The sequence below is a fragment of the Taeniopygia guttata genome, chromosome 3 (genome assembly GCF_048771995.1).
Source record: "Taeniopygia guttata chromosome 3, bTaeGut7.mat, whole genome shotgun sequence".
Classification (NCBI taxonomy): domain Eukaryota; kingdom Metazoa; phylum Chordata; class Aves; order Passeriformes; family Estrildidae; genus Taeniopygia; species Taeniopygia guttata.
Window position 1 is genome coordinate 103,059,962 of NC_133027.1, and position 25,228 is coordinate 103,085,189.

At 39.9% G+C, this 25,228-nt stretch overlaps 1 protein-coding gene across 1 annotated transcript; it reads right to left on the reverse strand.

The window, feature by feature from the left end:
• Positions 1-1,572: 1,572 nt before the first annotated feature.
• On the reverse strand, positions 1,573-25,153 carry INTS7 (integrator complex subunit 7). The gene is made up of 20 exons (XM_002193717.7): positions 25,013-25,153; positions 24,743-24,872; positions 23,749-23,895; positions 21,062-21,199; positions 20,549-20,595; positions 19,889-20,088; positions 18,706-18,828; positions 16,036-16,153; positions 14,950-15,084; positions 14,287-14,384; positions 13,383-13,622; positions 12,599-12,736; positions 11,674-11,880; positions 8,348-8,542; positions 7,469-7,572; positions 7,040-7,108; positions 5,893-6,025; positions 4,602-4,700; positions 3,602-3,787; positions 1,573-2,706 (listed from the first exon to the last, which is right to left on the reverse strand). The coding sequence occupies exons 1-20, from the start codon at positions 25,101-25,103 to the stop codon at positions 2,419-2,421; spliced, it is 2,886 nt and encodes a 961-aa protein (XP_002193753.1). The 5' UTR covers positions 25,104-25,153; the 3' UTR covers positions 1,573-2,418.
• Between the last annotated feature and the right edge of the window lie 75 nt (positions 25,154-25,228).

Below are 25,228 nucleotides of genomic sequence, written 5' to 3' on the forward strand. Positions count from 1 at the left end.
AGTTTAGAAATACAGGTACAGCAAGCCACCTTCCTATACAAGATAATTTCCAATAAAGTAGCAATTGCAATTTTCCTCCCCCTGCAATCTCCCACACTTAACATCCAGATTCTCAGGCTTCAAGTATTACTTGCTTGGCTTTAAAACTGATACAAGTTCTTGGAATTCTAGAGGCCTCTCAGATCAGGTGAGCAGATGTGTTTTAAGAAGGAACACTCTTTTCAGCTGTAGCAAGGTTAGTCTCACCAGCTCACAGACAGCTAAGCCTCAGGCCAGAGCAGGGCTTTCCCTGGATAAGGCTGGGGTTTATTCCTACTAGGCTTCTCCTAAGTTTAGCTATGCACTCTGAACACCACATGACTTATGAGAAAAGTTTGTTCCCCAGCGTGGAAATATCTTGTAATTTCTGAGTTGTTTTGGAATGGCACCATCAAAGGTTTCCACCAACATATTGGTCAATAAGAGCAAAAAACACACATTCATTATGCAGGATAAAAAAAACCCCAAAAAACTCTTTGGCCTCTAAGTATCTTTTTTTTTGTTTTTTTCTTACATTATAATACAGAGGTTTTTGTGGTAAAGACACTGATCTATGGCTTTAATGAAAAAACCCAACTAACCACAAAGAGTTCAGATCTTCAATGTGACAGAAAGCATACACAACAGCAGGTCAATCAGCTCTTTCTGGACCATTTAACTACCTGTAGCTGCAGGTACATATATGGATGTGTGCACACACAGCTGAATACATGCACACACACACACCAAACTATGGAACCACAAAAGTGGGACAGAAACCACCACTTTCCTCAGTCAGCTTGAAAGGCAGTGACACTTTGTGTCTCCTGCTCAAAAGGAAAATCATTCACGAGGATGCTGCTCAAATTTTACTAATTTTGTGTCTTCTGTTTCAACCTTGCATCCCAGTTATCATTTCTAGTTAGGTTTATAGCCTGACCAAGGTATGATATCCATCCATATCATCACTTCCAGTTTGTTTGGGTTTTTTTTGGATGGTCTCCAGTCAAGAGGAACTACTATGGGAAAACATAACAAAAAATTCTTCATCCTGCTATGCAAAAGGAGCCTCAGCTTACAGCAATTCACGATCATATTCCCTGCACTTGAAGAAAGCAAAATCTGTAAACTGAAGTCAGCTCTAGAATGAACTCAGATTGAAGAAATAACAGTACCATGGGAATTTGCTGAGAAAATAACAATAAAAATTTCTGCTCCAATGAGAGGGATTAACAAGCTGAAGTATGTAAGAAAGGCCATCCTTCCTCTTCCTCACTCAAGTGGGTCCTGCATTCCTATAAAGTGATAAGCAGTCTATTTATGAAGATTATTTATGAAGACTTTATGAAGGTTATGTCATCCACTCCCTGTGAGTCTGGATACAGTTCAGCCTTTTATATCACAAAGGAAGCGTGAAAATTATGTATGAAGCAGTGTATTTCCAAAATTATTCTGGATCAATTTCTAGAATTGGCAAAATTCTATTTCAAGTTGTCCTGTAAAATTAACAACTAAGCTTAGCAAGGTGGTCAAAGAACACACAAGATTACAAAGTTCTGGTACAAGGACTCCTTTTATAAAACAAAGCTGTTAACAAGCTGTCATTCATTTTAATTTCCCTCTTAAAAGAGCAAATAACAAAACCCCAACAAAACAAAAGGTTTCAGAAATACAAATCCATAAAAATTTAAAAACAACATGGTAATGTCTTCCGTATCATCTGAGAGACAGTGATTATTCCCACCTGTAAAACTCTGCCTGTTGCAAGACTCCCCAGACAGCAACCCCTCAAGCAGTCTCTTCCCTCTGCAGTGACTGGGTATCACAATTGAACTGCATTTTTTTTTCTTCCAGCTGCATGCATTAATTAGTGCTGAAGAATTTTAGTAACATACATACACCAGCCAAATACTAGAATTTGCTATTAAGATATCAGAAAAAGAATCTCTGGATATTCCAGCCAATTCCTTCACATTAAAAGATACACACTTGGTATTACACTAATCTCAGTATAACCAGCCAAAGTGAAGTGTTTCCCAATGTCCTGTAAGCCTGACATTAGAACCTATGTGCTTCAGAAAACAACAGCATGGAAAGTACCAGTCGACAAGCTTAGTGTCCCCTGCTATTGTAGTTTGTGGAGCCTGCTGGAACAGGTTTGTAAACAGAAGTTAAAAATCAGGTAGAAGTTCTTATAGTAAGAGCACAACTCCAAATCTGAACAGCTGCCTCTGCTGAATCAAGTCCAAATTTACCCCACGTAATTTAAGAAGCAACAAACTGGCATCTGAGACTTTCCAGGAGAAGGTTGTAATAAAAAGTCTTCAAAAAAAAAATTTAAAAAAGAAGTGTCCAAGAAAACCTGCAATACCAGTTGCCCAGGACAGTCACTTGTGGCCATCAGAAGCGTGAGTACGCGCTCCTCTGCTGCTGCTGCTGCGACGGGGGCTGTCCCTGCTGCTGCTGGAGACGAACCTGCTGCGAGTATGGATCCTCAAGAGACTTCACAAAAATAGTTGTTTTAGGCCCAGTTTTCCAGACAATACCATTTGAGTCTATCACAGAGGACTCCACGGTGATGTTGTGGGTGCCAAGGATCACAAAGTTTAGCAGGAACTGAGTGCTGAAGTAGTCGTTGTGCGGTTCCACCCTCTGCTCCATTTCATTGGTCATGCTGTCAAGAGGAATCTGAGAATGCAGATGGAAGGTTAAAACACCATTTTACATAACTTGCCAAAAGTAAGTTTTCAGCTCTCCACTCGAAGGAAAGAGGAGAAAAAAGGAAAAATCTGTTCCCAATTCTCCTAAACCAATACATGTGCATACTTGAGACAGCTTGACAAGTTAACAAGTCATCTTCCACCTGAGGTTCTGCTGTTCCACAAAGTAATGTGAGGCAAACATCATACACTTCCTAGTCCTGTTCTTTTACTAACCATTGACTTTCTCCTATTCTCCCTCAAAAAACCCCAAACAACAAAACAAACAGAAACCTGACCCCAAAACCCACCAAAACAGGCCTTTCACTAAGTATCACATTAGAAGAATCTAAACCTCAGGCATGCAACCTTTGATAAAACTGTTGACTTAAGTTTAATGTGTGTCTCCTCAGATGCTATTTGATTTGGACAGTTTGTCCTCACAATTTCCACAAACAAAATAAAAGAACCTTAAAATGACTATAAAAAATTCTGGCGACTATGTGGTAGAAATTAATCTACTCCTGGTTCCGTTTTTTTTTTTTCCCTTGTGGATCCTTATGATCTGTAACTAGGCTGAGTTTTCCTCATCTCAGGAAGATTCCTAATGACTTGTTCTGAACATCACAAAGCCTCTTTGTTTGGAAGAAGACCTGTTACAAAAAGGTATTGACATATTGCAGACTTAAAAATCCCAGATCCTCTCCACAAGTTATGCTTGGCTCTGGCCAGTGCTTGAATGTCAACTGGCAGGAGTGAAAGGATTACAGAACCACCCCCATTCATCTCATCCTGGAAATTCTGCTACCCAGAAACAAACAAAAGAACAGCAAAACACAGCAAAAAAAAGCTTAAGACTCCTCTTGGCTCTATTCTATCCACACCTTATAGTCTTGTCCAGATTTGCTCTGCAGCACTGAAGAGACATTCAGACAGACAGACTGGATTTTACGGAAAAGGCCTGGTTTAGATCCGTGCTGAACCACTCCTTCCACCTTGAGGGCCAGCTGCTGGTTGTTCTGTACTGCTATAGGCTCTGCTGGGTTCCTTGGAGATGGGGATAGAGCAAGCTGGAACACAAGTAAACAGATCAAAATGTAACTGCAAGCCTCCAGAAAAGCAAACAAAATTTCAAGAATGAAACAGGACACCTTTCATAGAAAAGTTTCCAATGAGAGGCTGGGTAGGAAAATCAGCAAATGGAAATACAATTATCAGAGACTCATTACTATATTATTTACTAATCATTATCAGCAATACCAGATATTATCTTTGTATCAGCTTCATTTACTTCACTTCTTCAAAAGACGTGGAAAAAAAATCTTCCACAGAACAGCCATAGGTATATTAAGCTGAACAAAGAAGCAAAATGGAGTAAGTATAAATATTAAAAACTTAAGACTTTCACTTTTCCCAGAAAAGGGAGCACTTGAGTAAAACAAAAAAACCACCCATGACGTTAGTCATATATAGTCATTCTTAGTCAGTGAGCTGATATATAGGACAATTTTCTTCTAAGGTAATGAATATTGCTTTTTAAAGGAAAAGGGAAAAAAAAACAAATACAAATCTATGAAATCTGCCCTCCCAGGATTAGATTTATTTAGCTTTGCAGACTCAGAATCAACAAAAATTCCATGTACATTTTACCTTTAAGACTTTGCAATCAAAGAACTGAATCCTGCTTGCCTAAGTGACAGTCTAGTGGCTCTGAACAACCATACATACATGCTATTCAAGTTACTCCTCACAGATCAACCCAAATGCTACTTGAAGTTATGCATCTTCACTAAAAATCCTTAAGCTCTGTGCCTTCACTAGGGCTTTTCTCATGAAGTAAAGACTTTCTAAAGAAATTTGAGGCCATATTTGAGCAGTACTTACCTTAATACTTGTAGACTGCAGCTTTTGGAAAAAGTACCTTTGAAATGAAAGGGGCACCTTCAACAAGGCAATGACAGCATTGCACAGACAAGCTGTATGCTGCAAGAAACAAGAGCCAAAACAATTGAGAAAAAATATCACTTACGACACAGGAAAAAGACATGTACTTGAGGTACTGAAACAGAAGGAATTTCCACTTGAAGTCAAAAAATATATAAATACAGTCATAGAATTATAGCCACTAAGATTACAATGACTATATTCAGCCTCTCTGTTTATGTTCTGCCCCTTATTGAAGGAGGTATTCTGCTCTGGAAAAAAAACAAGGAGGTCAAGCAAAAGACAAACACAAATCTTTCCGGTCCTACTGTTAGAGTTGACAGAGCAGGATCTGCTTGAAACACTCCTACACACAAACCCTCAAAAAACAACTCCCCTCCAAGCAAAAAGACTGGCATCTATCACAACTTAATGCAGTAATTCTTAAGCCTCTTGTCTAATCTTCCTTTCCCTGAACCATGCCTCTGGTTCAGATGAACACCAGCAGAGCCACTGGAGTCACCAAGCTGCCTTGGTATGCAGCCAGCCACAACCGAGTTCACAGGGTTTACCTTTGCTGTGGTTTACATGATTTACTCCTCTATTCTATTTGGAATTGGTAAGGACTGTAGGATTTAGAAACCAGGCAAATAGATGCCAACCATGACAAACCACCTTGTTCCCACTAACATGCACTTCAGCTTTAGGATGCTCATGAGCAGCAAGAGCCAAAGGCACCAACCTTGTAAAGGAGAGCATTATCAGCTCCCTGTTTGCACCAGCACACTCCACACTGTGCTCTCTGATGCCCTGCACTGGTAAGAGAAATGCTACACTCACAGAGCACAGTGTCCACCACCAAGGACCAAAGCTAGGCTGCTGTGGGGGGCAGGAGAATTCCTACACAGCAAGAACATGAGCGAGGAGAACGTGCTCCACTGTTTGCATGGAGTGTGGTGAGGGGTCTGACACAGACCTTACAGTACTTGTAGCTACCTTATCAGCATCTGCTGTGCTCTTAGGATGGAAAATTTAAAAAGATTATTTTTAATCAGACCAGTAAGGTTACAGATGTTTTAGCAAAATGGTTCTTCAAGTATTTTTAAACAAGTGTGTCTTTGTAGAGACCATTTGTGTCAGTAATGTTAATTAACTGAGAATGCTTCCCAGTTTCTTGCAAACCACAGATATATGAAGTTCTGGGGTTTTGGCCCCTTTCTCTACACAAGATGCATTTAAAACTGTTACTTGCCAAGTAAGACACAGGAGCATACTTCCTGTTGAGGGATTCCACTTCCTCTAGTACATGATTAAATACAGACATCATTCGTCTTTCATATTCACTTTCAACATGAGCTGCTCCATTTGAGCTATATTCCTGGAAACTTAAAAAAAAAAAGAGAGAAATTTTTCATTAAGTCTAACTTACTTTCCTCATCATAACCTGGAAGGCACACTACCAAATAGATGTGACAAGACATTACAGCATGAAATCCATTAAGGAATGTCTTTCAAACTGTTTACTCTGTTATTTAAATTATTTTTCCACTATAACACTTTCCCTTTACATATTTATTCACCACTTTTTGTCCCCACCCTCACAGCTGAAGCAGTGACAGGTCTAACAGACTCAGCACACTGACTTCCCCTGGCTTTTTTAACCCTGCAGTGTTTGTAACAGTCATGAAAATCTCTCAACACAAAGCAAGAACACCAGTGAGAATTATAACTTAATCTTGAAGTTTATCATCTTCTCCTTTGAATAGAATTCCATCTCATAGACATCCAGCTTCATACAAATTTGACTAACACACCTTCTAAGCAATGCTTAATTAATAATGAGTCACTTAGGATGTTCACTTTTATTAGCCGCTATAAAATCACTGAAAGATTTTATCCACAGTATTTTCTATTTAATCTCAGCCTAGGAGTTTTAAACAGTGATTCATCAGTACTTCAGTGCTGTCTTCTAGTGGATTTAAGATCACTGTTAGAAAAAGAGCCAGAGGTGATGGCTTTACATTAAAAATTTGAACTAATTTAGTGCATGTATTTTCACCACTTTGAAGGAAACTAAGGCGTATTTACAGGTATGGGATCTAACACACAACAACACAAATTAAAATAAGTGGCTAAAGGAGAGATTAGAAGTTTAAGTCTATATTTAAGATAACTCTAGTATAGTGCTCTCAAGAGCAAAATCAGTATGAAATGCAGAACCCAAGAGTCCCCAGTGTGCCAGGTACAGCACAGCAGCAACAGATCCTCAAGCTTGCTCAGAATATAATTAGCAATGTCTACTGAGAAACTTTCTGAACATTCCTTGAATTCCTAGGTTTAAAGCTCCAAGGATTTATTAATAAGCAAAACAGGAGTATGCAGTTAACTATCAAACCTACCTTGCAGATTCTGGATCCAAAATCAGAGCTTCTATTGCGTGTGAAATCAACAGGCAGCTCTGCTGTTGTCTGATATTAATACTAAGGAGTTAAAAGACTTTCAAAGTTGGCACCTAAAGCAAGGAATGCAGTGTATTTAGTGGAACTTTTCCTTGCTTCTGTGATGTAATCTTACAGTCATTACTCATTGAGAACAGAGAGCAAGAACTGTGAAAGCACCAAGTTATAAGCTGCTCCACTTTTTGTCTCGTAACTTGCTTATCAAGTAATTCTAAACAATAGTATGGTAATGTTTATTTTCAATTAGGTTTTAAACAATTAACTTTCAAAATTACTTTGTGGCAGTCTTCAAAGAAAAGAAGATTCTTATTCTTCATGTTGTGCACATGAGAAGGAAAGTGGACAAACCCTAGGATTTTTAAAGGATACAGCTCTACATTCCTCAGAGTTGCTGAGTCTGCATCAAAAGATGACTGATAGAGGTCTCCATACCGCGTAGCCAAGTTTCGGAATTCCTCCATTGAGTGTTTCATCTGCAGAGACAATGTTACCAGGCAAAAACAGAAAGCAAAGCTTAACAAAACCCCACACATCCAGAAAACCACAACACTGTAATATATAACACTGAAGGAATAAGGTGGCACATTGGAGAAAAATTTATGAAGTTCTTGCTTCTTCACTCAGATGATGTTTGGCAAAGTGACAGATGCTTATCCATGCATTAAACAGGTATATTTCCTGCACCAACAAAATCTCCTTGGGTTAAAAACAAAGCAAAAGAAAAAAAACTCCATCAACAACCTCCTCCATCCCCTACTAGTAAAGCAAACTGCTCTGTCTTTCAATGACCACCCCATGGTTCTTTCTTGCAGACTACTTGGATTTAAAGCAAACCTCCTTGGTGTTCCATATGGAGAGCTCCATATGCAACTCCATAAGGAGTTGCAGAATCACCCTCAGGTATATATATTCTTCCTTAAGTGTACTCAGAGTGTCTGAGGTGTTTCAAAGCAAGGTGTGAAAAGCCTTGCAGCAGGTTTTGAGTGTACCAAGTGACTTGCTACATGCATATCCTTGGAAGCTGTGTGCATGACTGGAGGAGAAAGCACACATGCACATTCAGCTTCAAAACACGGCCTGCTACAGGCAGGTGTTTTCAGAGCTACAGGGGAAAACCAAAGTCCACGATTCAAAAAAACCCACTTCACAACTACTTTTCATGTCTTTTGTCAAATATGTTTGCTGAGAAGCAAAATTCATTCTGGAGTCACAAACATAACTGCACAAGAGTGGAAGGGGAGCACATGCCTGGTTGGAGATGCGGCCACACCTCTGGAGATCATTTCCCGATGTCATAGCAATTGTTGTGGCAATAGCTGGGGGTGGGCTTGTTTTTAGGCTGTTGCAGGTACAAATGAGTTGAGAAAAAGCTTGGAGAAGGTCAATCCTGAGTTTCACAAATCCACACTGAAAGCTCAGAGGATTAAGTGGTGTACTAGCAGCCTGAAACACAGTAATAGGAATGTTGGCAAACTAGGTCAATAGCAAAAATGATAAAATTACACTGCAGTGTCACTGAACAGTCTCATCAGCAAACTGAACCCTCAAGTTCAATTCTAAAAGCTGCTTTTTTAAAACTACATTTAGCAGGCTTGCTCAATTTCAATCATACTAAATATAAATGACATAGAAGTTACATAATTACTAAGTCAGTCCAAAGCATAATTACCAAGTCAGTTCCAGGCATGTCACCATTGTAACTAATGTGACTTAAGCTGTTAAAATACTATTAGGGAACCTATCCTCTTTTTCCAAGGCCAAGTCATTAGGCTTCAAGTGACATTAGACCAGATAGTCTTTACTGTAAGAAAAACTACACTGAATTGGATGGCAAACAAGAAACACAAGGAGTGAAAAAGTGATTCTCTGCATCAGCCAGAAGAGAAGGAATTGGCTCAAGTTACCACAGCAAGAGCAAGGGGTGATATTTTTTGGAACTGTGAAATGGATGGAAACATTATGAAGGCATTGAACCTTGCACTTGATGAAGGCAAGAGACACAGTCTAGTGGTAACTAAGAACAGTAAATAACAAAATTCCATGAGGGTAGACAAGCTGCTATTGTTCAGAAAATACAGTTCTATGAAGCTTTGCTCCCTAAGAGCTTATCTGACTTGTACAAGCATCTGTGACAGCTTAGGACACCCACAAGGGGGTAAACTGCAGCACTCAAGGTTTGATACTACTTAAGCCAAAAATCCACTACTTATTTTTCTTAAATTGTTGGATTTTGAGAAGAACACGCCCTCTCCAGAAACAATGCACTGGGACTTAGACACATGTCTATCTTCCCCAGTGCTTCTTATTCCTTACCAGGTCATTTCTCAAAGCAAAAAGTTATAATCTACCCCAAAACCTTACTAAGAACCATTTCTTTGCTGACAGAAAAACAGCTAAACTGGTTTCTCACAAAGCATCATATCCTCTGAGAACTGGCCCACTACAGATTTAAGTGAGGAAACAACCCACTGCAACCATAAACTACTCAACTCTGAATTCAACTGAAAAAATAAGACTATTTCATATTTAAACCATTAAGCCTCTCTTATCTATCACTTTGCTTTTCCTTCTCCAAGGGCACAAAAAAAAAATCCTTTTTGCACTGGAATTGTTCAGTTTATTTTGCAAGATGGTTTCAGAAAACCCTCAGTGGAAGAGGGCTACACTGCTCTGTAATTTCCCTACAGAGACTACATGCTTTTAAAGAGTAAAGTACTTATATCAGAAAATCCAGACATTTTTATAGCACAAATTGGACTTGAATCTTGTAAATGGAAATACAAGCTTGTCTCATTAATACTGCAATTTACCTTATCTGTCATGGGCAGTAAGGGAGTTAGAATTCTTTCTGAAAGTGACAGAAGTATTTCTCTGGTTCAGACAAGTTCTTCAAACACCACCACTTGCGTTCAACATATTTGGAATTGGTGCTACTTAACCAGCTGCTTTGTTCAAGTTTTCTATCTTCTTTAGATTACCAGCAGTGAAAAATAAACCCAATGCTTCCAATGAGACACTGGCTCTGTGCTAGAAATAGCAGGACCCATGCAAAACCTTTGCTAATCTACAAACAGGCACACAGCAAGACAGATGGGGACTGTGGTCAGTATGCTCCCTGACAAGTCCCTGTATTCCCACAGGGAGAACCTCTTATCCATAAAGCAGAGGGACTTCCTTCCCTCAAGGAAGCACTAACTCCAATGAAAGAACACTCTGCAGTGCAAGACAGAGTTTTATGTTTATCGAGGAGGAATTGAGAAATTTTCCAACAAGGCGCTGTCTGAACGTTTCATCGTTGCTAAACTGGGCTTGCTGAACATCTGCAAGAGATTTACTGACACTGTGTTTTCCAGCTACAAATTGGAGCAGCTACACAAGAGTCATCACATGCACCACTGGTCTGTGGTACCAGCAGTGCTGAATCATGCTCTGCACTGAAACAGCAGCAGCAGGAAAGCTGAAGTCAGAGGAAAGAGAGCAAAAGCCTTCAGCAGCAAGGCTGCAGCACATCACATGCATTTTATGGCACTTTGTTCCCCTTGGAGAGGCTGAGTTCTATAGACAAGCAGTGAGTGGCTCCTTTTAGAGCTGGTACACTCAAGCACGGCTGGGAAATTGTCCAGAGTGATGCAACAAGTCAGCAACAACCAGCAGTAAAAACCCAACTTCCTCCCCTCTAACCTACAAAATCTGTACTCACTCCTCTGGACCACAACCACCCATAAAGAGGGTACTGTGCCCAGAAAAGCGCTATGTGCAACAGGAACTGAAGACAGCAGAAGAGATGACAACAGAAATCCTTCAACAGAAAAAAAGCCCCAACCTCCATGGAAGGGGTAATTAAATTACTGGATCACAGTATGATCTATTTAAGTATGTTATTTTCCTGCCTGTATTAAATATTAACATCTAATTAGATGAGGTCTCCCTCTCAATGTCCTCTTGATGTTAGAGAAATCTGGAAGTGTTGAATTAACAGCCTGATTCACTCAGCCAACAGTTATAGACAAACACTTCAGGAATGATGGGTCTTTGCATGAAAGCAGGTACCAGTTGGATTTATGAAACTGAATTGTCTTTCCTCTTCTTACTAGATTGCTTTTAGGATTCTATGAGATCATGGAGATCATATTGTCAAATAGAAGGCAACTCAGGAAGAGGGAGGAAGACAATTGAATCCTTCTCTATATTTCAAGAAGACAGCAGCCAATTTAGGCCAATTCCCAGGCTTGACTATTACAACAGCTTTTATTCACCCAAAGCAAGGAGTGGAAAACTGTAAGTATTGTAACTTTAATTAAACAAGATCTGTCATATTTCATTTGATCTGATCAAGGCAGGAAATGAGGGGTGGAGGGAGAAGAAAAAACAAGAAGAGCAATCTATCTAATCACACTTGGCTGAGTTACAGATCTTTTCTCTCAAGATGAAGTGTGTTACAACTGAGATGCCTGCAGAGGAGAACCAAACAGAGTCTGGCAGAGGCCAGAGATATCCAAGAACTTTTCAGAGAGTTAAGAACAGAACCCAAAGACTGTGCTGCAGAAACATCACCACTGGAGACGTGTGCTGACCGTCAGGGATGCGATGCCTTTGTGGTAGGACTTCAGGGCTTCAGCAACGCAGGAGAGCGCGGAGCTGTAGTTGTCCTCCTGCAGGCCTGTCAGGCACTGCTCTGCGTGGGAGAACTCCTTCAGGCTGTTCAGCCAGAAGTAGAAGTGCTCTGAAGCCACCTGGGTCAGCAGGCTCTGGTACAGTTCTCTGGCCATGTCATGGTTGCCCTGTAATGATAAGAATGTTTCGGAAAGGGAATGTGGAAGAAGGCTGGGGATCTCTACAAAACTTACACAAATAAGAAAGCAGGAACATCTCCAGAGCTACTCCCAGCTTAAAAACAGAAGTAGTGAAACTTTTTCCAATTATCTGATTGTGGTAATGCTAATAATACATAAAAGCACAAGTGCTTACTTTATAGAAATAACAGCCTATAAAAAAGTATAGTATTTATTTACACAAGGTAATTCAATAAGATGAGAAAAAAAAATGGAAATTTACCTCAGCATCTTATACTAGGGTTTCTGTGTAATTCTAACTCAACTGTGAATTTACTTAAGGGAAAAGGGGAACAGTGTATTTTTCGTCCTTTCTCCACACTGAAGAAAGAGAACCATACATCAAGGTGACCTTCACATTCTGAAGAGCAGTCAGACAATACAGATTAGGTATGTGCTCAAGAAAGTGTCAGGATATCACTTACTTCCTTCTCAAATACTTCAAAAGGACAAGTGAAAAAACCATTTTGTTGGGATCAATGTCCCAAATGACATATATCTGAGTTTGCATTCCAGGGAATTATGAGGGAAAGTGATTTTTATTTTTTTCTCCAATTCACTTCTTTCCCCCAAGTCCTACGATTTTCCTTATTCCTTTATCCCATTCAAAGTCCCTGGCATTCCTTCAAACACAGCAAACCATTCTTCTCCAAGTATTTTCACTTACCATCCTGGAAGCTTGCCTGGCTATCCTGTAGGCTGTCCATCCATTGGAGGCATTCTCAAGCTGCTGCTTGATAACAGTTTTGATTTCTGTGGACAAAGCTTTCTGACTGGAAACAAAGATCACTGTGGCAAGAGAAACCTAGTAGAGAGTGGATGAATGAGAAAGAAAGTTATATTTCAGTAACTAAAGAAAAGAAGAAAAAAATACATGTTTTATTTTGGACTCAAAACTACATAAAAGATCACATATATATAGATATATTTTAACTCCAAAACTTCTCAGTCATATACATTTTAAGCAGTTACAGCAATCCAAGTATTTCTTGTAGATAAAAGTAACTTTCATTTAAAGAATCTCAGCTCTGCCTTTTAGCTGAAATATTTCAAATGCTCCAAGTAAATTAGTAGAAAGCTTGTAATTTCTTTTTTAAAATTCAAATTCTTTTCGAAGTAGATGAGATAAAGCATTTATCTCTCTTACAGTATATTAAGTCATTGCTTATATAAATGGCAATATAAATGGAGCTAGCTGCCATTTGGCCTTTAAACACTACTTTAGAGATACCCCAATAATTTCAATATCCAGGTTTGCCTAAGCAGTGCCATCTGCTGGAAAATCTAATGGAATACACTGCATACTACAGCTTCAAGGATTCAGAAGTTAAAACAAAATTGAAAATAGTAGCTACAGACTGACACATCAACCTGGACACATAACAAATGCCTTAGCTACCTTTTAAAATCCAGTTGTTTATACAGACTTTATCCATCAAGGGAGGTCTTACCAAGAGTTCCTGCTTTTTATCTGTAGCAGATTGTCCAATTAATTTATAGAGGTCCATTAGGTCTCCTAGCATCCCATCTGCCAGGACAGGCAGCTGCATGGCAATGGCTGCCAGGCAGTGGCACATGAGGATCCTGGCATTGTCCTGGGCACTGTGCAGCTGTGCCAGCAGCGATTCCACCACGGACTGGCTCAGGTGAGGGCGGCACTTCACCAGCTTCACCATGCAGGTCAGCGTGATCTGCAACTCACACAGTCCACAGGTACCATCAACACAATGTCCTCAAAACCAAAAAAGCCAGGCACACTTACTTAGCTGCAATCAGGACTGCAGAAACACACAGCTAGTATTTTCAGAACTATGTACTCTACAGCAGATGAGATTTCTCCAAGAGCCCAAGTCTTTGTCCCTGAGCTACCAGCACTAAAACACATCACAAATGCAAGAAACATTAATAGTCTCTCACACCACCAGCCTTAAGGTAAATAACTAGAAAAATTACTGATGGTTTCTGAAGTGGGAAAATAAGAATAATTATTTATAAAAATGTTGTGATAATATACATTGCATCTCCATCTCCAAAAAGCAAGTTGTCTCCAGGGTTCTAATTGTCCTCCAGGGACACCTCCATCCAATGTTCATGTTTTATTAGAGCCGTTCCTCTGAGATGAATGCTCCCTGCCACCTGCAGCAATCCTCTTACCCTAGAGCTGGGAGGAGTTGTACTATAGCTATGCTCACTTTCTCTACTGTTCTGAACTCTGATTATGGACAAACCAGAAAGACTCTTCTCCCTCCAGTCTGTAATGCTTCCACCAGAAAGGATCTGGTGCACACCAGCCTGTGTTATACAAGCTGTTATTATAACTTATATCTGTGAAGGGGAAGACAACAGTAAAGTCACCTTTAAGGTTGCCTGAGCTCCTGGGCTGTCATCTTGACTACAGAGAACAAGAAGAGCCTCTAAGCCAAAAACTGCATCTTGCTCCAAAGGCAGAAGATCTACAAAAAGAGAAAGTTAGTTTATTCTCTGTTCTGTTCTCTGACCATAGTTGGTGTAATGCTTGCACTGCTGCTGCAGTCATGACAATTAAGAATCTTCCCATCACTTCTGCTTTGCCTTACTTTGATGAGAAACAATTCTGCCATTCCACGTTTCGGGTAACTATTCAGCCACCCCCCTGACACTTGAAAAGCATGCATAAATCTTGGGACTAAGACTTCTAAATGCCCTATTATTATTTTGCAACAGGCTCTGTACAAAGGGCTTTCAAAGGCTGACCAACAATTAACTAGTCTTACAGCAAAGGTAAAACAAGAATTCATCTAGCATGAGTTCTATTGTGGGCAGAAATTTTCTCTAAATGAGACAAAGATGGAACCTTCCCAAACATTCCTAAGACCATACGGAGTATTCCCTACTAGACTGCAGTCCCCATTCTCCCCAGCCAGCATGAGGGATCAGACAGATTTACAGCCAGGTTCACGGACAGGACGAGGTAATCCATGGTAAGTGCATAAGCCTGACTGTAAACAGAGCCAGTTCACTGCCCTTGCTTTCCCTTACCTTTTTCCTGGCAAGAGGCTGAAATATTGGTCAGAATTCTCACTCCATGAGCTGCAATGCCACGGTTATTATGGTAACAGCACTCCTGTGCTAGTTTTACCAAATCAAATGACCTTGCAGTTGTAGCTGCTGCTCCTAAATAAAAGCAAGGCAAATGGAACATAAAACTGCACAGTCTATAAATATACCACAGATCTTTAAGTACATTTCTGCAAAACCATTATATTGATTTTGGGTTTTTTCTTATATTTAAACGATAGGATGAAAATATATTTCTCTCTTCAGACAAACCCAGAGACTCTCATTCTTGAACACAAGTTAGACACATGAGAAAGAACATTTGGACCTAAAGGCTGATGTTTCAGGACTCAGAGAAATATTGCCTTAAGAAATATTATGTCTGATTAAAAGAAGCTGATGAGTCTATTAATTATTAAGCCATGCCAGAATGACTGAAGAGGATGTACTAATTTTTTTCCATTTCTGCAACCCATGTATTTGAGCTTATAACACTCATTTGGGCAGTCTGGCTTTCAAGAAGAAAAAAGAAAAGAGTGTGATTATAATATTGAGAACAAGATACCTCGAATCACCTTTAAATGTCTATTCTTTTCCTACAATTTCTCCAGACTATTGTCACAAAGCAGAAAGGTGCATCTGGTACTGCAGTAGGTCAAAAGCCCACAAGGGTGGCAGAGTAACATGCCAGTCCACTCTTACACCATGAAGCCTCCCTACTACTCAAAAATTATGCAAATCCATGGTTTCAAAGCACCTTAAGCAGAATGCAGGTCAGCCATTTGAGAGGCAATATGCTCCTTCACAAAATGAAGAAAACTTGAAAACCCAAAGGCAAAAACTCTTTTCAGATACCATAAGGACCCACAAAACAAAACCATTATTCATGATTATACAGCATCGCATTTTAAGTTTACAAATGATGAATAGTCTGACTCTCAGCATTGTCAAGTTCAAAAATAGTTTTAGAAAATGCTACAAAGTGTTTAGATGAAACTGACCAGCAGCAGAAAACCAAGCTATTAAAATGCCTATTAAAATTATTTAAATCTAATCCAGTTTTCTTACCTGGAGCACTGCTGAAGTACTGTTTAATGGCAATGGTCCCTGATAATGTGGAAAGAACAGATAACATGCCCATTTTCAAGCTGTCATAAGGAGTGTTAAGAGCAGATTCACAGAGTGCCTAAAAATCAGCAGGAAAAATATACAGAGGTAAGAAGTAGCACAAGCTATCTGTATGAAGAATTTAGCTGCACTTCTCTGAGAAGTTTTAAGAATCAGTATTTTCCCACAGTAAATACCATACTAAAATCAAAAGCCAAGTCCTCAAGCTTCTGGTTTAGAGACTGAAGATGTGGATTGCAGAAAAGTGACAGTAGGTCCTATATGCTAGGAAACATCAATTATAAATCATTCATTAATTAAAAATCAGTGGCAAAAATATTATCTGGTCTCATTGATCCAGTACTATAAAAGATTTTAAGACAGTTTCAGGCATACTGATTATTTTGCATTGAAACAATCTGCAAGGTTCTATATGAAGAACAAGGTTTCAAGTGTCATTTCCTTTTGCAGCACTGGTGTCCAACAGGAGTTTAAGGCTCTTGATAAATAAATTAAAGTGTATTTTATGTTTTAACTCATTTGTAGTAGAACTCATGTCTTACTTTTATGCCTTTTGCCAGATCTTATCACAGGCCTTATCACATTTAGGTTTGAATAACTTAAAATGCACATTGTTCTCAATTCCTTATGCCAACATCGCCCACAGTTTAGTCATTCACTGGTTTTGGATGCCTTTTTAGTCAACAGGAGGGACAGTAATATGAGACATAAATAGAAAATATAAGTATATTCTGCTTTAGAGTGTGCCAAAACTGAATGACAAAGAGCCAGTAATGGAATAAAGAAAAACAACACAATTAGATCCAGAGAACATAAAAAACCCCCACAGTGTTCTTATCAGGTATATGTATTGTGGAAGGGTTAAATTCTAAGCATATCTGTGATTTGTACCAGTTAGTATTTTGCTAATCCACTGAACAGAATGGCATCAACAGACAGAGGAAGATCTAATGATTGGGGTAGAAATCTGTCTCCCAAGACACTGATGTTTTACTCCAGCGCTATCAGATCAGCTCTCAGGGTGTATCTGAAACAGTAACTGTGAAGACTGCCAGCACCACAGAGGAATTAGCAGGATGAACTGCTCTAGGCAGCAACAGCTTCTGAAGCTGATGCCTAGAAATCAGTCAAGCCTCCACAGTGCAAAAACCAAACTTCCCAACTGACCTACACAAGACAGACCTAAAATGCTTAGTATTTTAATGTTTCTTGGTAAAAAGGTACAAGAGGCAGGCCTTGCCATGGGAAAAGGAGGGTTTCTTCCAGTCCCTGTTGTGTAACATAGTATGTTGTTTATATTACCTCCCAATTATTGGGAGAACAACTTCCCAACTCAAAATGTCAACTTGTTATTTCAGGAGTCAGAAAAACTCTGATTATTTCTGCATGCCATTCAGCAAGGAGTAGCAAGCTTCAGACAAGTAGTTTTGTTTTCACCTAGTCGTTGGTTAAGTTCTGGCATCAGTGGAACTTTTCCCTATGCATTTCAACCAGGACACCCACTTTACTGCAAAATACTACATGACAATGAAAGCCACATTATAAATGTCTCTCACTTGTACTGAGATAACTACTAATGAAATGTGGGATGGAGTAGCATTTTCTTCTCAAAAAATCCATAAATCCATAATTCCTTAAAATTCTTGAAAGGAAATAAATTTATGGAGTTAATCCATTATGAAGAATAAAGCAGTTCACTAAAGCAAAAAGCTCTGCACACTCCAAACCATCATCTCCATGACCTGGGGACAAAGCAGAACCTGCTTTATTTGTCACACGATTGTTAACAAAGACCTGCACAGTTTTTCCTCCCAGCTGCCGTAATGCTCCAACAGGACATCATCCAAGTACCTTCCAAGAGTAACAAAAGCAAGGAAAACAAAGACCCAGGAAAAAGCAGAGCTGTAATCCTCTGCCATTAAGTTCTTGAGATATTTACTTTCCCATTAATCTAAACTGAAGCTATTTTCCATAGTCATTTCTACAAGAAAAAGGGGAAGGAGAAAAAATTCATGTGCAACTGTAATTTAAAAGAAGGCAGCAGTAGTATCGACAATATAACACAAGTTTCCCCAAATAGCACAGGTGCACTTTAAGCACCTTCTCATTGACGCAACAGGAGTCACAAGGCTACTATTGCAAAAACCCCATTAATTCTAAGAAATGAAATCAAAATTCCATTTGTCTTTTCAAGTACCCCTTGCTGGATGACATGTTTTGACAAATTCCAAAGGCTCCATTTTGCACTAGAGCACTGGTGTGTACTCATTGTGGTAAGATCAGTGTTAAACATTCAGCTCTCAGATCTGTTACTTGAAATGGGTTTGTCAGATGGAAAAGTTACTTCCTCACAGTACAAAAGCCTCCTACATGGTATATGCCTTCCCTCTGTAATAATGCTTCAACTTTAATCCTTGAGTGTTACCCAACTGAAGATTCCATGAGCTGATCATTAATGCTTGTCTAGTCTGTTGGCAGAGTAACATAATTTAAGGGCATAGAGATGCATATTATTCCTTTCTTTAGCTCCCAAATTGTTCCTCTGGAAACAATTCTACAACTCCTTGGGAAGTTTCATAATAAACTTTAGCTTAAAAAAACCATATAGACCTGAATATTTTCTCTGCTCCATGTATGTGGTGTCTTGTTGGCCAACAACTTCAAATCCTGGATTGCAAGTCTCTTCACGGCCTTCCTGGGGTCATTTTTCAAGTACTGCAACAAAAGTTGAATCTGCAAGAAAATAAATTCAGTGCTTAAGAGTTGACACTACTAGAAGGGAGTATTTTCAAAAGCACTCAGGAAGAAATGTTGACCACACTGACACAAAACTAACTTGAACATGCTAGCCCTGGTTTTTAGTCTCCATCCCTACCCTGGCTACATCAGTTTCATGCCATATTGGCTGCTGTGCTGCAGAAATACAGCCTAAATCTCCATGTTTGCTGCCATTAAAAAAAATAAAAGCAGCACATTAAGTGTTCTAATGTTGTATCAGTAGACTTAGGTTCAGTACCATCAGAAGTATCATCTGAAATACAGAAGTAATCCCAGCAGAGAGTTTCAGACAGACCAATGCCATTATCTAAAAACCACAGACACCAGCCTGGCACACCTGTACAGGGCTGAAAGAAAGCAAATAGATTTTTGTGACTCCTTTACAAAGATTAGCTAGATGAGTCTCAAGTGTCACTGTGTTCAGACCTGCTCTATAAATCACATCCACAAAGCTCATTATCAGAACATAAAAAGCATTGTATTTTTCCATCACTGCTTTTCCATTACTTGGTTTATAGTCCTGAATTTAAGTACCAATTGAAATTCCTCAAAATTATCCAAGAAATACACTTTAAAGTCATTAAATATGCTTGCATGAAAGAAAGACAAAAGGGACACCCACAACCCAAGACAATATACAGAAGTGCTAAATAAAGCCTGGTTTCCACAGGCAAGTTGAAGTTATTTCAGAAAAAGGGTGTTTATTTTCCTGCACGCTGATCTATCCATGTTGACTTGGATCTCATTGTTGATTTGAATCCTTGATCTAGAAAAAGACCTGTTATCAACTGTAAAAAAGCTGTAGTGTGTTTGATACAGTCACCTGAAAATGCAACCAGAAAAGGCAAAAAATATGAAAGCAGCAGCAGTTTTCAGGGTATTCTTCTTCGACAGCACATAGGAGCAACCAACCCAGCACAGCCATCACTGTTTATTTTGATCAGCAGGCAGGATCTGAGTGCTTTTAAAATGTACTTTGTACTTCAAGAGGAAGACGTGCCTTAGGAAGAGTTACCTGCTTGGGAATATCAACCAGAGAAGAAGCAGCAAGCAGAGTAAAGGTGTGCAGGGTGACAATGACCATCTTGGTGGAAGGGTAGGATGTCACCAGCTGCTGCAGCAGCTGCCGGGAGCTGGAGGCCAGGCTGGCATCGTGGTGCATGTGCTGCAGAATAGGGATCAACTTCAGCTTCAAGTCCACAGGTGTGGCCAAACCTCAATAACAAAAGAAACAGACAGAGTGAGTCCTTGGGCTGGCTTTTTTTTGGCAGTTCTGAGGCACAGAGTACACCTGCAGTGGCTTCAAATAACTCATGTTCTAGCTAGGTGTGAAATGACAGCACTATCAAGCACTTCCATGGTTGTTTGGGAAAGCTGCTCCTTGCTTCACTGCAGGTAACACACAAATTAACTCATCTGAAACAATCTATGAGAGTCTATGCAAGTTTATCCATCACATTACAGATGGGCTTTTATTCTGTACCAAACAGGTGCTTTGAAAACTTAAATTTTAGGAGGATTTAAGATAACCAGACAGACTATTGGTCAGCTAATCTAAAAAATTGAATAATCTAAGGGCAACAGCATTCTGATATCTAATATGTAAATATGAATAATGAAGAATTTTCAGAGAAATTAAAATTTTCCCTCTTTATCATTCAACATACACATGTACCTTGAATCATCTCGCTGATTTTATTACATATTCCAACAGCAAAATCCCTGTGGAGAAAAGAAAGTACCAAGTGAAATGAAAAATAAAAAATTAAGTAATTAAAAACTGGAAAAAAATTTGACTGAAGTACCAAACACAATTAAAAGCTACACAAAAGAATACCTGCCAAAACCTAAGTCTTTTCAGAACCCCTGCACACAGGCACGACCAAATGAGAAAATGAAGGCATTAAAAAACTGACAAGCAGCACTACGTTTTGCTAATGTAATTTCTGTAGAATAATTTTATGAGATTGAGAACTAGAATAGCAGATTTAATCATGATTGAGAGCTTTCCATTTTAGGAAAAAAAATCTGCTGAACTTGTATTCAGATTTCCTTACATCATTATTGCACATAACTGTTTTCTATAAAGGACAGCACAACAATAAATAGTAAGGTTTGTGAATGCCAGTGTTAATGGAGTTTCCATTCTCTGTAATGTGAAAAAGTAAAAAAAAAAAAAAGTTCTTACTTAGATTGTGCAGAAAAGTTGGCAGCAGCAAATATTGCAGCTTCAACTTCCACATTATCATGGGAATCCAAACTCTGGCGAATACTGTGATGTGCATTCTTCCTTTCTGGAATGATAGAAGCCATGCTGCCCAACATCCTACAGAAATAAATCACAGCAAAATCAGGAAGAACAGTGATCATGAAGAAATAATTAAACCAAATAAAAATGTAAAAAAGACTGGTTAAAAGGCTATGTTTATATAAATATGTGCTCTTTCATGACTATTACAGAAACAAGCAAATGCTAAAATTAAGCATCTAATTAAATGTAACAGATTTTGTTGTGTGGGTTGTGTCAGTGGTTTGATAAAATTTAATTACATTTTGATACCTTTTAGCTTGAAATTGGCACAGTGAGAAACTTAACAAAAATTATTTTAAAATTAAGAGTTCACTATAGCATGATTTATTTCCAACATCTTTCACTGATGTAAGATAAGGTTATTAATGAAAAAAGTGCAACACTTTTTGTATAACTGCTAAAAAAGCAGCAAATCAACCTATACTTTGCTAAAAATATTTCAAAGAGAGCTTACAGGCATATTTAGCATAATCCAATTAAAAGAATAATAAATGTAGGATTTATATTGATGGTAATTTTAGCTAGAGTTCTGTGCACATATTTACACAGTTATCTAGCAATAAAATCCCACAGGAAAAGTTTTGTTTAAGCAGCTCTTTCTTTCAACATGCTCTTCTTTATTGACACTATTCAAGGAGGCCCAAAAAATAAATCAACAGAAGATTTTAAACTGAAACTGCTGAACTAACAGCTACTTTAACATTTTATTTGATGCATCCTGTGATTTCAGTAATTAAAGTACTTATGCAAACTGAGAGAATTCCTGGGACTTGTAGCAGCCTGTGAAGATAACCCTCAATGCCAGTCAACAACTGCAATCTTATATTAGAGCACTGAAGTGGAACTACAAAAAAACATGCAGACATATTGTATTTACAGATTTCTGAGACACCAGGGCATGAAAGCATAACCTCAAATGAAATATTGAAAGAAAAAAAAAATGGACATTTGACCTCATCAATCAAAGCCTGTTAATGCTTCCCATCTCCCAGCAGTAACAGTTCCAGATGGAGGAACAAAAAGAATATAAAGAAAGACAAGTGCTCTCTTCACATTTGAATTCACCTGCACAGCGGCTGGAAGATGCAGTTAAGAGGATCATGTTGGATAGCATTAGAGACACAGACACCAAACCAGCAGGACAGTGACATGAAAGACAGATTAATTTTGTTTTCCCACTTGATTCCCAGAAGTTCAAAGCAATCAGTAATATAACAGCATTTCCTTAGAAGTTTTTGATCAGAGATCAACTAGCAGTTCTAGCTAGGACAAGGCAGAATGAAAAGCATAGTGCAAGCATAATAAGGTTCATGTATGTTTTGGTTGCAAGTTAACAACAACTATTTTGACACAAAAGGAAGCACTTTCACTTGGTCTAAAAGTATCCTAGCAAGATGTGATATATCGCATACAACTCCTGTCTGGGTTATGCATACAACAGATTCAGTTTTCTTCTCTGGTGTACATAAAATTTCAACACTGCAAATTCTGTTTTGCCTGGGACTATCCACAAAATTCTTACTATCATAAATGGTTAATAACCTTGTTCTACTTATCCACAAAATTCTCACCATCACAAGGGGTTACTACCTTGCTCTTGTTATCACCAATCCTTATCATTCATGCCTTTGAAAGACAGATGTTTCTGCTTTTAACTCTATGAGCAATGTATAAAAATCCTCCTTTACTTAACTCACAAAATCACAGAATGGCCTGGGTTGGAAGGGACCTTAAAGACCATCTAGTTCCAAACTCCTTGACATAGGCAGGGACATCTTCCACTTGACCAGGTGGCTGAAAGCCCCATCCAACCTGGCTTTGAACAGTTTCATGGATGAAGCATCCATGAATGCATCCAACTTCTCTGGGCAACCTGTTCCAGTGCCTCACCATCCTCATAATAAAGAATTTTTTCCTAGTAACTTATCTAAACCTACTTTCTTTCAGTTTGAAGCTATTTCCCCTTGTCCTGTCACTACAGGCTCTCCATCGTTCTTGTAGGCTCCCTTCAGGTACTGGAAGGCCACAATTAGGTCACCCCAAAGCCTTCTCTTCTCCAGGCTGAACAATCCCAATTCTCTCAGCATTTCCTCACAGGAGAGGTGCTCCATCCCTTTAACCACCTCGGTTGCCTCCTCTGGACTCCCTCCAACAGGTTCATGTCCTTCCTGTGCTGGAGACCCCAGAGCTGGACACAGCACTGCAGGAGGGGTCTCAGCAGAGGGGAGCAGAGAGGCAGAATCCCCTTCCTTGGCCTTTGGCTGCCCAGACTCTTTCTGATGTAGCCCAAAACACATTTGGCATTCTGGGCTGCCAGTGAACATGGTTGGGTCATGTCCAGCTTTTCATCCACCAGCACCCCCAAGTCCTTCTGGGCAGGGCTGCTCTTGGTCTGTTCATACCCAGCATGGACTGATACCAGAGGTTGCCGTGGCCCAGATGCAATGCCTTGCACTTGGTCTTGTTATTCCAGACAGGCACATTGATAGTGACCTACAGGTTTGAAGTAAATCAGAATCATTCACCAGATTTGAAGTAAGTCAGATCACCCATGCCATACATACCGCAGTGTGATAGCCCGAGCAACCGGATCATTGCTGTGGATTACTGAGAAAACTCTCTTGACAAATTCATCCACATTTAAAATCTTCTCTAAGTGCTTCTCACTCTGCTGAGTAACTTTCAGCACACACAGCCTCAGGAAGTTGTTCCTGTTAGAAAACACACACGTTTCTTTGTCAAGCTATCTTGAAACAAAAATTCAAGTACTTTAACTACTAAAATTATTTAACTACAACTTTTGGAACAAATTAAAACAAGGAGATATCTATGCTTTAGAAACATTTGAGTAGACTGATAGAGTAAAATAGAGACTATTAACATACTATTGCTTTATTTTCTAGTTCAGGTAGTGTCAAATTAAAGCCCAGTTCCAGGGAAATGAACTTGCTGACACCAGTAAGGAGGGGTGTAAGGATGCCTGTTTTGTGCACACACAGGGATCCAAATCTGCTGGAAAAACACATTCAAGACTAAGACAGAGAAGCCTTAATTACCATGGTCAAGTACTGAGCAAATTTATTTTCCTTCCTGAAGACAATAGTGAAGATTACACAGCATCAGCATACACCTTTGTAAGCTTTTAAGAAGGAGCTTTGATTACATTATGTACATCACTTAGACAACAGACACTTGGAAAAGCTATACTTCAAGCTTTGTTAGAGATTTAAATTTGCACATGTGATCATCCATCCATTTATGAGTTATGATTTGAACGTGCTTATGGAGCAAAACTTACAGCAGTGAACTTAACCCAGTCAGAGAGAGAATCCTCAAATCAGGACAGATGGAAAGGAACTGTGTCATCACTCACAGCCACTCAAGTCCACTAAAGAAGTGGAAAACAAGTTCGAATCAAGCACAACTGCAGCAGACTGGGTACCACAACGGTGCTGGCAGGCAAGCAGGCCATGCCAGATCCCATCGCAGCGGCACTCCAAGGCACAGCGCGTTCCCGCGAATGAGACTCGGACGGACAGGGCGGTGGGCAGTACTCACCCCACTCTGAAAACATCGGCTAGCTTCAGGAACGCCGAGTTGATGAGGATGGGGAACGGGTATTTCTGGAAGAGCCTCGGAAAACGAACGACGGCTTCGCACTGCTCCCCGAGCTTGCCGGACCTGAGGCCTACAGGAGACAGCAGGAATCACCGCACAGCCCCGCCTCCTTCCTCCGCCGCCCGCCCGGCACAAAGCGCTACCAAGCGAAGCCCCCACCCCAGCCCCGCTGCCCAAGGCGACGACAACGCCGAGCCCGCGCGGGCCCACCCTTGTCCAGCTCCATGAGGGCGGAGTTGGCGTCCAGCTCCTGCTCGCCATAGCCCGCGTCGGCCAGGAAGGACTTGGCGCTGGCCGCCATGGCTGCCGTTCGCCGCCGCTCCGCGCACGCGCAGCCGCGCGCCCGGCCCCGCCCTCCCGGCGCGGCCGCGGGAACCGGCGGCGGGCGCGGCCCGCCCACCCCCGCGCCGCCCAATCAGAGGAGGC